The sequence below is a fragment of the Perognathus longimembris genome, chromosome 17 (assembly GCF_023159225.1).
Source record: "Perognathus longimembris pacificus isolate PPM17 chromosome 17, ASM2315922v1, whole genome shotgun sequence".
NCBI lineage: Eukaryota > Metazoa > Chordata > Mammalia > Rodentia > Heteromyidae > Perognathus > Perognathus longimembris.
The window spans coordinates 28,160,431-28,173,838 of record NC_063177.1 but is presented as its reverse complement, the minus strand read 5'-3'; the positions used below and the strand labels follow the sequence as shown (position 1 = coordinate 28,173,838).

Below are 13,408 nucleotides of genomic sequence, written 5' to 3'. Positions count from 1 at the left end.
CTTTATTATTGATTGATTGAAATTTATTGGTGCTTAAGGTGCTGAAATACGGAGGTGCTAATTAGGAACCTTGCTATTATGTGTCAGACCTGACTGGCTAATTTGCAAGAAGATTTGATGTTACCTCTCGCCATTTTGCCCAAGTCACTGATGATAGATGGCTTTAGCTGATGGGTGCCAAGCATGTGAGCACAGCAGGAGATCCGGCTCCTTGGTCTGGTGTAGTCATATATAAAAGAGTTTGGAAAGCTCATCAAGGCATTTCATTCATTAAGCCTTAAAACCACTGAAACCAAATCTATGCCAAAGTTCCTGCTTGACACATGTTCCTCAAAAGATATTGTCACTTTCAACATATAAAAGCTAAGTAAGGCATATCGAAGGGAAGGAATATCATCTACACAGTTCACCAGCAATTCAACATGACAGAGAAAAGGCAAAGCTCCTTCATTAGGAAATCCAATCTGCTTTTCACACACTCTGCCAAAATATGCAGCATGGCCAAAAGATGTGCATGTCTTGATGATTCATCCGCCTTTAAGCCTTGCTAATGAAGATTAATAAATGCCCAGCATCCGGGCACTTACTAGTCTACTCAGATGAACCAGACAAGTCACTTTTCAGTTCCTACTTTATATCTAAACTAAGACACTGCAGACCAATACAGAGAGCTCTTTTCCAAAAATCCTGATCTCTGTAACTCTTCTAGTGTTTGAAATCACTGGGAAGGCACAATGTAACATAAGGAATTAACTGTTACATCCACAAAGGCTAGCCTAGTACTTAATACAATTTTTTATTAGCTTCATATTCTTAGGCTTTCCTTTTGTTTTTGTAATGCTTATTAGGAAAACTTGAGTTAGAATGCTAAAGAAAATTCTAGTTCGTTTAAAAGACTTTAAGTCAGAAAGGTCCTTGCTGTCATTGGATATGCACATGAAGGGCATCCAAAATGTCCTCTTCTCATGTGAGTCCCACATTCCTAGTACTCAAATTTAGAACCTTATAATGGAGATGAGAAAAAAAAAGGTTCTCTTCTATCCTACTATTAAAATTCTCCCAGAAGCTTAAGGCAAATATGAACTATTAAAAATATCAGAGCATAGCTTCTGCTAAATGACAGTTTTCCTCAACACAGATGAGAATTTGTATTTGTTGAATGTAAAAGTCTAAAATCAGAAATGCTACATTAAATCCCTTAATGTTTCTGTTCACATTGTACCTATTCCATTCAAAATTTAAAAAATTACATATGCAGCTTTTATCTTTCTAGCCTGCAATATTAATAAAAATATAAAGCTTTAAAACCTTTAAATCTACCAGCATTTATAAACACAATTATATTAAACAAGTTAAATTTTTTCTTTAGAAGACATTTAAGAGATATTAACAAAACCTTTTTTCTATTTATGATAATGTGTCATTAAGTTAAAGAAAGATATGTGAATAGAGAATGCTCCTGTTGATATGAAAGAATCAGGGGCTGTTTTGTATGATAGATGGTCCAAGTCCGGATGCCTTGCTCTTGAAACAGAATGCTGTGTTAGGAAGTAAGATAATTTCCCTATTAACCATGTAGAAAATTAGCTCTTTCCCATAGTTTCTTCCCTGGAATTTCTGACCCATTTAGACCTGTGATCTCCATGACCTCATATGTCTTTGTTTCTCACATCATCTTCTTGAAAGGATCACACTGTGACTTGAAACAGATAGACAGAAGTTGTGCTGACTACAGTTTGAGAGTGGCACAACGACTCAGCACACACACATTTTGCTCCAGTACCATCAATGCAGCAGTTTTTAGATGCTTCTTGACTGTAACAGAAGGCTAGGACTTTTCATTTGAAAGGGATCTGGGCAGCAAAGCAAAACAAAAAATAAAATTAAAAAAAAAAAAAACACCATGGCTGCTAGATGTTTAGTAGTTTGTCAAGGTAAATAATCTGAACTGAACAGCTGTAGAAAATACCAAACTTCCAATTTTCAATTAACAAAATTCCCAACAAAACAAATAATACTTCTTTTTTTCCTTAACAGAACCGGAAAAATCCCAACAGTGTGTCATGTGCAAGGCTAGTGTGCCTCCAGCTACAGCTAATGCACAATGTCACTTTTGTCATCCATTCCTCACTCTTTTAATTCTTCCTCCTTTGGAAAGTGCTCCTGTTTGCAGGCCACGTCCACCAACAGATGAAGATCTAGAAAGAAAGAGTTGTTTACTCACTTTTAGCTTCTCAGACTAGGGAGCTCAATAGACAAGCCTCAGACAACAACAACAAATTGTTTATGTCTCTCCTGTAAAACTGTCTGTAAAATTACACTGGCTTACCTGAATCTCAATTTTCAACTCTCTACAACTCTCAAGTACAATGATGCAGCCCAGATATAAACCCAAAAAAGATCAAGAAAGTTTAAAGTTTGCTTTTCAGTGGTATGGCCCAGTCTTTCTTCATTTCAGCTCTTTTTATTCTAAATTAAAAAGGTAAAGTAAAGCCAGACACCAGTGGCTCACACCTATAATCCTAGCTACTCAGGAGGCTGAGCTCTGAGGATTGAGGTCTGAGGCCAGCCCAGGCAGGAAAGTCTGTGAGACTCCTATCTCCAATTAAATTAAGATATCTTCTTGAAATACATTTTTTTTGGTTGATCGTGGGGCTTGAACTCAGGGCCTGAGCACTGTCCCTAAGCCTTTGTGCTCAAGGCTAGTGCTCTACCATGAATTAAGACATCTTATCTCAAAAAAACAAAGCCGGGAGTGGAGTTGTGACTCAAGTGGCAGAGTACTTGCCTTGAGCTCAAAAAGCTCAGGGTCACCCCCCAGGCCCTGAGTTCAAGCCTCAATACTAGCACGAAAAAGAAAAAATAAAGGGGGGGAGGGAGTATGAAAAGACTCAAAGTGAAACACACACATAAAAATTAATTTCTTCTATGCTATAAGGTCAGGTGAGATGAAGAAATATGAAATAACTATACCTACAATGTTAAAATAAGTAATTACTACTTTTCCAAGGTTGATTGCCTCTATAAAAACCCCACTTATTGACTAACACAACTGAACTCTTGTGAAAACACTTAGACAAACTGTAAGAAGTAAGGCATACCCTTGGAGATTAGAAGACAAGAGTAGTTCACCAAGAATGCAAAGAAGGGGCTCGGGTATATCTCGAGTAGAGTGCCTACCTAGCAAGCACAAGGCCCTGACTTCACATTCCAACACTATAAAGAAAATGGGAACAAGTAAAATGTGAGTTCTGCAATACAAAAATAGTTAAGAGCTTCTCTACAGTTTAATATTAATGAGAAAATCTCATATTTTTATTGCTTTTTTTTTTTTGGCCAGTCCTGGGGCTTGAACTCAGGGCCTGAGCACTGTCCCTGGCTTCTTTTTGCTCAAGGCTAGCACTCTACCACTTGAGCCACAGCACCACTTCTGGCTTTTTCTATATATGTGGTGCTAAGGAATCAAACTCTGGGCTTTATGCATGCTAGGCAAGCACTCTACCACTAGGCCATATTCCCAGCCCTATGTTGCATTTTTTCAAGTAGCTCACATAAATTATCTAATTAATGCTAAGGAGTAAGTGGCTAACTAGGAGGTAGAACCTCTAAGCTATTACAGGGCTAATAAGTAAAGCCAGTGGTTTCCACACCTTCCTACACCCTGGAGTCACGTGGCACACTTTAATAAAATATTAATGCCTGGGGGCAGGCTCCCTCCTCCAGACATTTTGATTTAATTGGTATGGAGTGCAACGTAGGCATCAGGATTTTTGAATGATAAAAAAAGATGTGGGAGTAACACCTAATTATGATCCTTTTCTAAACATCTCACCTGAGGACAGGAGTAATAGTAATAGAAAAAAAAAACACTAAAATTAAGGCTAGGTTGTGGTAGAATACTTGCTTAGCAAGTATGAAGTCCTGAGTTCAAACCTAGTACCCTAAGAAACCCAAAAATAAGATTCTGAAACATGACTAAATCTATTTGTAACTCTACTTTGTAACTTGAGTTAATTTTTTTTTTTTTGCAGGTATTGGGACTTGAACTGAAGGCTGAATTGCGGTCCTTTAGCTTTTTCTGCTTAAGACTAGCACTCTACCACTTGAGACACACTTTCACTTCTGCTTTTCCAGTGGTTAACTGGAGATAAGAATTTCATGGACTTTCCAGCCCGAGCAAGTCCTGCCTGAACTGGCTTCAAATTTTTATCTAAAGAGCTCAGCCTCATGAGTAGCTAGGATTTCAGACATGAGCTACTGGTACCTGGCATGATGATGATGATGATGATGATGATGATGATGATGATGACGACGACGACGACGACGACGACGACGACGGTGGTCACCATCTCCATCACCACCACCACCACCACCATCATCATCATCATTGTTATTTGGTAATGTATGGTGATCCTGGGGCTTGAACTCAGGGCTTTTTTTTGCTTCATGCTAGTGCTCTACCATTTAAACTCAGGTTTTTGGTGGTTAATTGGTGATGAGAGTCTCACTCACTTTCCTACCAGGGCTGGCTTTGAACTTTGATCTTCAGATCTCATTCTCCTAAGTAGCCAGCTACTGGCACCTGGCTACTTATTCTTTTTTAAATGTCTCTTTCCTAGTCATTACCTTGAACTCTAGGAGATAATTTTCAATTTCTAAGTCTATAACCAAGTTAAAATATTTTTAATAGAAGGGAAACTAGGAAAGGGTGATATTCTTGAGCTGGAAGAGAGAGCATTTCAGGAAGGCTGAAGCAATTTGTCTAAGTGTTGAGGTAGAGTACAACGTAGACCAAGAATCACTACTGGATTTGGTAATGTCAAAGACAAGAGCAGTCTCAGCCAAGCAGAAGGAACAAAATATGACTGGAGGGGCTGGGGATGCGGCTTAGTAGTAGGATGCTTGCCCTGAGTTCGATTCCTCAGTACCACATCCACAGAAAAAGCCGGAAGTGGTGATGTGGCTCAAGTGGTAGAGTGCTGGCCTTGAGCAAAAGATCAGGGACAGTGCCCAGGCCCTGAAATCAAGCCCCAGGACTGGAAAAAACAACACACACACGAGTGCAGTAGCTGAGGCATGGATTTGGTTCTTGGAGCTTCAAAGAGGAGCAGAAAAAATGGAAACAACACTTGGATGGAAATATGAATGAACAATTGGATGACATTTTCTTTTCTTTTCTTCTTTTGGCAGTACTAGAGTTTGAACCCAGGACCTTTGAGCCATGGCCCCAGCTCTTTTTGTTTGATTTTTTTTTTTGGGGGGGGGGGATGAGTCGGTTGTGAGGCTTGAACTCAGGACACTGTCCCTTGAGCCTTTTCACTCAAAGCTAGCTCCCTACCACTTTGAGCCACAGTACCACTTCTGCCAGGGATGTCTTTGAACTGTGATCCTTAGATCTCAGCCTCTTAAGTATCTAGGATTACAGGCATGAGCCACTGGGACCCAACTCTTTGGAAAAAGTTCTTCATGAGATAGGACCTCATATATGACCATGTTTTCATAGACCAACAGTACTGTCAGAGAAGAAAAGTTTGCAGTTCCATGAATTATATGTTTTGCTTACACTTTAATTACAAAAACTAACATTTCAGCAGACAGGTTGTAACCTAATTAAAATTTATTTACTTCCTGCCCCTGATAAAAGTGTGATTAGGTGTCACAATAATGTCAGTATTTCACATTCCACAACAGGAAGTCAAGGTCAATTGAGATTCATCTATCAAGACTATGGGCAAAGGCTATATCTTCACTTAGAAATAATCCACAGGAAAAATTAATAAAGATAATTAATGTGCTAATTATTATATGTGCTGGAAGGGAGGAAATCAGCGTAACAGCAGGCACCAGAGTTCTTCTTAGGGAGGTGACTATCTTTGTGAAGTTGTTTTGGTTGGAGAAGATGAGGCCTCAGGATATCAGAAAGTAGAAGTGATATCTGACTCTTGAGCCTAATACAATGAAAAAAATGCACCCATAAAAGCTGGTAGTGGCTAAAGGGAACTTTTAAAAAAGGATAGCTACCATTTCATAAAAATTACTTGTGTCTACAATACTAGCTAATCAGGAGGCTGATTTTCTGCCTGAGCCAGCCCAGGCAGAAAAGTTCATGAGACTCTAATCTCCAATTAACCAGCAAACAAGCTGGAAATGGAGGCTGGATCAAGTAGTAGAGAACCTCCCTTGAGCAAAAAAGCCAATCAAGAGTGCAAGATCCTGAGTTCAAGCCCCAGAACCAGCATACAATACACATACACACACCACACGCACACACACACACACACACACACACTTACATGAAGTATTTTAAATGGAAAACCTTCCTACCTATATAAGCTTCAGAAAATATGATACATGTATAAATGTCTAGCACAAATGCTGAGGGGAGGAAAAGCATGAAAGAGGGATGAAGGTCTGCATGTGATATAGCACAGAACAGACAGAACAGCTCTGGGAGGAGAAACAGGGACAAGTCTGAATTATACAGGAGTGAAAGACTAAAAACAAAACTACTGAGTCCTGAAAATTCTCACAAATCTTAAAAAGGTATTTTGGTGTAGGATAAATTAGCTTAAGTCAAGTCTATCTAAATCTTAAATGTCAGTTTAATGTCTAGGATACAAATATATTTTTTCAAAAATTCTGTAAACTGATAATTATTATTTTGAGGCCTTTATATTCAAGCTTCTAAAGAAATGCTTTAAAGTATTTAAATGACTTATAATTAGGTGGGTTTTTTTTCTTTTTGCCAGTCCTGGGCCATGGACTCAGGGCCTGAGCACTGTCCCTGGCTTCTTTTTGCTCAAGGCTAGCACTCTGCCACTTGAGTCACAGCGCCACTTCTGGCCATTTTCTGTATATGTGGTGCTGGGGAATTGAACCCAGGGCTTCAAGTATACGAGGCAAGCGCTCTTGCCACTAGGCCATATCCCCAGCCCCTGGTTTTGTTTTTTGTTTTGTTTTTTGCCAGTCCTGGGGCTTGGACTCAGGACCTGAGCAGTGCCCCTGGCTTCTTTTTTTTGCTCAAGGCTAGCACTCTACCACTTGAGCCATAGGGCTACTTCCAGCCTTTTCTGTTTACATGGGGCTGAGGAATCGAACCCAAGGCTTCAGAAGCATGCTAGCCAAGCACTCTACCACTAAGCCACATTCCCAGCCCCAAGTTTTAGTATTTTTAACTTATAAAATATAGATAATATAAATATGTAAAAATTTCCCACAATACGGTTACACATATGTTTACAAATTGAGAAGTTAAAAATATCCCAATCCTTCTATCTTCTCAAAGGTAAACTGCATTCAGGCCCTGAGTTCAAGCCCCAGGACTGGCAAAAAAAAAAAAAAAAAGGGTAAACAGCATTATGTGTATCAGTTTCCTCCTATACATCTTGACTTTTTTTCCCTAGGAGGGGGCTTCTGCTAGATATAATGTACTGCAACTTGCTCAGTCACTTCACACAGTATAAACACTTAACATTCACTTACTTATCTTACCAATATCAATAACATATCAAGCTATTTTCTTACATGGTTGTAGCTTTTCATTGTTTATTTTATCATAATATAGTTTCTAGTTAGGCATTTGTGCCTTTTCTAGGTTTTTTGCTATGATAAGTTATAACAGTGCACTTTTGAATTACTCTAGGAATATGTTTATTTCTGTAAGAGAGATTCTTATTAGCACTTGATCATTTAATCATTCATTTGTGCCATCCCAGGGCTTGAACTCAGGGCCTGGATGCTGTCCCTTGTCTTTTTGATGCAAGGCTGGTACTCCATCACTGGATTTTTGGTAGTTAACTGGAGGTAAAGAGCCTCACAAACATTCCTATTTGACTGTGATCCTCAAATATGAGCCTCTTGAATAGCTAGAATTACAGGCTGGGCCATCAACACCTGGCCAGGAGTAATTTTTTTTTGGGGGGGGGGTGCTGGTTGTAGGGCTTGAACTCAGGGCCTGGCTGCTGTCCCTAAGTCTCTTTTTGCTCCAGACTAGTGTTCTACCAAGTTGGAGCCACAGCTCCACTTCTGGCTTTTTTTTCTTTTTCTTTTTTGGTAATTTAGTGGAGACAGATTTTCCTGCCTAGGCTGGCTTCAAAGTACCATCCTCAGATCTCAGCCTCCTGCAGGATTAAAAGCATGAGCTACCAGCACCAGGCTTAGGAGTAGTATTCTTGATTCAAAGGGCATGAACATTTTATTCATGAATAATGTCAACTTGCCTTTTAAAGGACTATGGGAATTGACATTCCAGTTACAGTGTATAAGAGGTTCTTTTTTCCTACCCTTTATTAAGTCTACAGTTAAAGTTCTGGCAATTAGATTGGCAAAAAAAAAGTTGATTCTAATTTCTCTACTTAATGAAGAGATTGAATAAAGGAATTAATACTCAATACCATTAAAACATCACAGTGTTCAATATTTCTCGATACAGTTAGCAAAGCCCTGAAAGAAGAGATGAGCTCAGACTTGAGGTACACACTGCCATAAAGAAGGACTCAAATTTTTCTCAAGTTCTTTTCTTAGTTATAAGTATCAAGTATCTCTTTTTTTAATTTTTATTTTTATTGTCAAGGTTATATACAGAGGGGTTAGTTTCATATGTAAGGCAAAGAGTACATTTCTTGTCAAACTTGTTACCTCTTCCCTCATTTTTTCCCCTCAAGTATCGAAATTTGTAAAACCATTTGGTTCTAAATATTTTCTTCTCCAAGCATCAAAGCTTGTAAGAAAGAAATCCATGGGGCTGGGAATATGGCCTAGTGGCAAGAGTGCTCACCTTGTATACATGAAGCCCAGGGTTCGATTCCCCAGCACCACATATATAGAAAATGGCCAGAATTGGCACTGTGGCTCAAGTGGCAGAGTGCTAGCCTTGAGAAAAAAGAAGCCAGGGACAGTGCTCAGGCCCTGAGTCCAAGCCCCAGGACTGGCAAAAAAAAAAAAAAAAAAAAAAGAAAGAAAGAAATCCAAACCAAATCATTCATTAACCTCTATAGGCAAGGGCTGAAAGCTGGTGGCCTCTTCCCAAGGCTGAAAACTTGGACTCTCATTACACAAAAACAACCAGACTTCTATGCCTCGATAAATAAACCCAGAGAAAATAAAATAGAACTGCCATTAATGTGAAGAATATAGAGAGCAAAAGGAGAAAGACAAGCACAAAACAAACAGGAGAGAAAAAGCAACTGGAAGAATTGAAAGAAAAGGGGAAAGGAGGTGCTATATCCCAAGAAAACATTAGTCAGCAAGTCCCTTACGGAAACTCTTTGCACAAGTTTAAACAAATGCCCCTGATGCAAGAGTACCTATCATTCTCATCTGAATTTAAGATCACAGATAAAGAGATAAATCAAGGGCTTTGTGTAAAAAAAAAAAAAAAGGAATACAATAAACAATGTCCAAGCAGAAGCATAATGAAAGAGGAACAAGCATTGGATGTAATTTTTTTTTTTTTTTTTTTTTTTTTTTTTTTTGCCAGTCCTGGGGCTTGGACTCAGGGCCAGAGCACAGTCCCTGGCTTGTTTTTTGTTCTCAAGGCTAGCACTTTGCCACTTGAGCCACAGCGCCACTTCTGGCCGTTTTCTATATATGTGGTGCTCAGGAATCGAACCTAGGGCTTCATGTATACCAGGCAAGCACTCTTGCCACTAGGCCATATTTCCAGCCCCCCACATAATATTTTGATTATCCCATTTGAAGATGAAGCAGAGTACCATGCACTAGTTATCAGTCCCAGGGGCTCAGAACACTGAGTACTAATGACCAGTTTCAGGAGAGAACACACACTACCAAGATCATCACTAGGCCAACCAGCAAGTCCCTTGCATTTCTGTGAGAGTCTCTAGAAATGCCAACAGCCAAGCACTGGATAGAGCAATACTTAATACTGAAAAGAAGTTACAGAAACAGCTGTGAGTATGCACTGACCGCCCCCCCCCCACTCCTACCCTGTGGTTGGTGGTTGTCCCTCCCACACATATAACTAACTGGCTTATGTAAGTAATTATGTGAGCTGTCTAGGTGGCTTGTGATGCAATTTAAAACCAAGGAGTTTGCATTTAATTTGTCACAGGGAAAGATATTCCCACCCAAGGTCTAGGTGGGCTGCAAGCAGCTTTTTATCTCTATGTAAACAAAAGTTCCAGGCCCAAGGCCAAGTCTTAGGCGCACATTGACAAGGAAGGTCCTAAATGTCTAGGCCTGGCTTTGCACTCTCAGGTCAACTTCAAAAGCTATGCGTTCTCAATTGAAACTTGGGAAATACCTTAGCCTCTATCAATTGGTGTGAATTTGTAGTCCTTCAATGTCCTGGGCTGGCTTGCACCATGATTCTCCTATTTATATTCCCTTCTATATCTGGGATGATAGACACATGCTACCATGTCCAGCTTTTGCTACTGGGATGATTTCTCATGAACTTGTTTTTTTTTGCCTGGACTGGCTTAAAACAGTAATCTCCTCAATCTCAGCCTCCTCAGTAGCTGCAATGCCAAGTGTACAACACTATGCCCAGCTATTTGTTGAAATGGAGGTTTCAGAGCTTTGTTGCCCAGGCTGGCCTTGAACCATCTCCCAAATTTCTGCCTTCTGAGTAACTTAAGATTATAAGCATGAACTACCAGTACCTGGCCTAAAGTTTATTTATTTATTTGTATGTTTGCTTGTTGCTGCCAGTCAAGGGGCTTGAACTCTGGGCCTGAGCACTTTCCCTGAGCTTCTTTTTGCTCAAGACTAGTGCTTTACCAATTGAGCCACAGCGCCACTTCCAGCACTGTGCCTAGACTTTCCTGCCTGGAATGGCTTCAAACTGTGATCCTCAGATCTCAGCCTCCTGAGTAGCTAGGATTACAGGCAGAAGCCACTAAGTGCCTGGCATAAAATTTTTTTTTTATACATTAAAATGATCAGGGTTGGGAATATGGCCTACTGGCAAGAGTGCTTGCCTCGTATATGTGAAGCCCTAGAATCGATTCCTCAGCATCACATATATAGGAAAGGCCAGAAGTGGCACTGTGGCTCACGTGGTAGAGTGCTAGCCATGAGCAAAAAGAAGCCAGGGACAGTGTGCAAAGCCCTGAGTTCAAGCCCCAGGACTGGCAAAAAAGAAACAAAATAAAATAAAATATTCATTATATTTGGCTGAAAAATATTGTCTGAATTGCAGGCATCTGACATTCATATAATTTGAGAATATTAAAACTGTTCACTGCAGACTTCAATGACTTGATTTTTAGAATGTATAGGAAACATTTTAGGAAGCAGTAGAGCAGTGGCTCAAGGGGTAAAGCTGTTGTCTTGAGTGAAAAGCTAAGGGAAAACATGAGGCCCATAGTTGAAGCTTGAGAACACATACACACAAGAAAACTGTTTTAGCCAGGTGTGGTGATGTACATCTAAGGCAGGAAGATCATGAAAAATAGGGCTAAAATTACAGTGTTATAAAAATAGCAGTGTGATAGAATTCTGCAGAATAATTCTATATTTATCTTCAGTACCCAGATAAATTATCATTCATATATTAATTCTAAAGTATTCTTTTCTATTTCTAGTATTCTACAGCTATAAATCCTAGAGCTTGAAAGTGTATCATTCTTACCAGGAGACTTTCCTTGTTGTGAGTTGCTTCTTCGCTCTCTGTATCTGGCTGGAGTAGATAAACCTGTGTCTTTACTAGGCTTGCTAGTAGGCCCCATTTCTGAAATGAGGAATCCCATCTGTTCTGAAGGTAAGATATTCTCAGATGGATTGGTCGGGCATTTTACACTGGCATCCACCTAAAATATTAAACCTATTTATTATTCTGAGATTTCCCCCAAAGTTAATTAGAAGAATTCTATCATAGGAAAATGATCCAACAAATGTGGATTGTTTTTTTTAATCCTCATGAATGATGAACTTCCTTTGATTTTGTTATTTTTTTCTTTATTTAAACATTGAGTACTCACACAGTACATTTCCTTATACTCAAACCACTGAAATGTATGTATAGTTAAAACATTATGGGCTGGGGATATAGCCTAGTGGCAAGAGTGCCTGCCTTGGATACACAAGGCCCTGGGTTCGATTCCCCAGCACCACATATACAGAAAACGGCCAGAAGTGGCGCTGTGGCTCAAGTGGCAGAGTGCTAGCCTTGAGCGGGAAGAAGCCAGGGACAGTGCTCAGGCCCTGAGTCCAAGGCCCAGGACTGGCCAAAAAAAAAAAAAAAATACATTAGCTTAAGATCAAAGGAGGGCTGGGGATATGGCCTAGTGGCAAGAGTGCTTGCCTCGTATACATGAGGCTCTGGGTTCAATTCCCCAGCACCACATATACAGAAAATGGCCAGAAGTGGCGCTGTGGCTCAGGTGGCAGAGTGCTAGCCTTCAGCAAAAAGAAGCCAGGGACAGTGCTCAGGCCCTGAGTCCAAGCCCCAGGACTGGCAAAAAAAAAAAAAAAAAAAAAAAAAAAAAAGATCAAAGGAAAATTTCACTATGAAGTGTAATGGTTTTAATTTACAAAAGTAAGATATTTAAACATAACTGGTTAAGACCGCTATCTGTTTTCTATTCTAGTAAATGTTCTATTAGGCTTCCCTTCTAGTTGGTGATAACTGAATGAACATAAACATAATCCTTAGATGGTATAAATAGGCATGGATACTTGATTCTACCAATTTTCTATTTTTTGTCTTAAAGGTGGTATCAATATTGTATAATCTTCAGTCCCTTTAAAGTCAGTATCTATTTTGTTTATAAAGTAAGTATCTTGGGGCTGGGGATATGGCCTAGTGGCAAGAGTGCTTGCCTCATATACATGAGGCCCTGGGTTCGATTCCTCAGCACCACATATACAGAAAATGGCCAGAAGTGGTGCTGTGGCTCAGGTGGCAGAGTGCTAGCCTTCAGCAAAAAAGAAGCCAGGGACAGTGCTCAGGCCCTGAGTTCACGGCCTAGGACTGGCCAAAAAAAAAAAAAAAAAAGATAAAGTAAGTATCTTTCTTTGGTTCCTAAGCATTCTTTGAGATGTTGTCTCTTTGTCAAAATAGCCAACATTTCTGTGTGTGTGTGTGTGTGTGTGTGTGTGTGCGCGCGCGCGCGCGCACGTGCGTGCACGTGTGTAACTTGGAAGTAAAATGCTTGTTTAGCATGTTCAAGGCCCTGCTTGACCCCAGTACTTACTGGGGCTGGGAATATAGCCTAATGGCAAGAGTGCTTGCTTCCTATACATGAAGCCCTGGGTTCGATTCCTCAGCACCACATATATAGAAAATGGCCAGAAGTGGCGCTGTGGCTCAAGTGCAGAGTGCTAGCCTTGAGAAAAAAAGAAGCCAGGGACAGTGCTCAGGCCTGAGTTCAAGCCTCAGGACTGGCAAAAAAAAAAACAACAACAAAACAACAAAACAACGAAAAACAAACAAACAAAAAAA

At 39.9% G+C, this 13,408-nt stretch overlaps 1 protein-coding gene across 1 annotated transcript in view; it reads right to left on the bottom strand.

Moving 5' to 3' along the window:
* Window positions 1-13,408, bottom strand: part of Hsf5 (heat shock transcription factor 5) — a 31,805-nt gene continuing 18,397 nt past the window's right edge. Inside the window, exons 5-6 of the mRNA XM_048366488.1 lie at window positions 11,597-11,774; window positions 1-2,198 (exon numbers count right to left, since the gene is read on the bottom strand). Of these exons, the coding sequence (XP_048222445.1) occupies window positions 2,128-2,198; window positions 11,597-11,774 (249 nt within the window). The 3' untranslated portion in view covers window positions 1-2,127. The remainder of the gene's footprint in view (window positions 2,199-11,596; window positions 11,775-13,408) is intronic.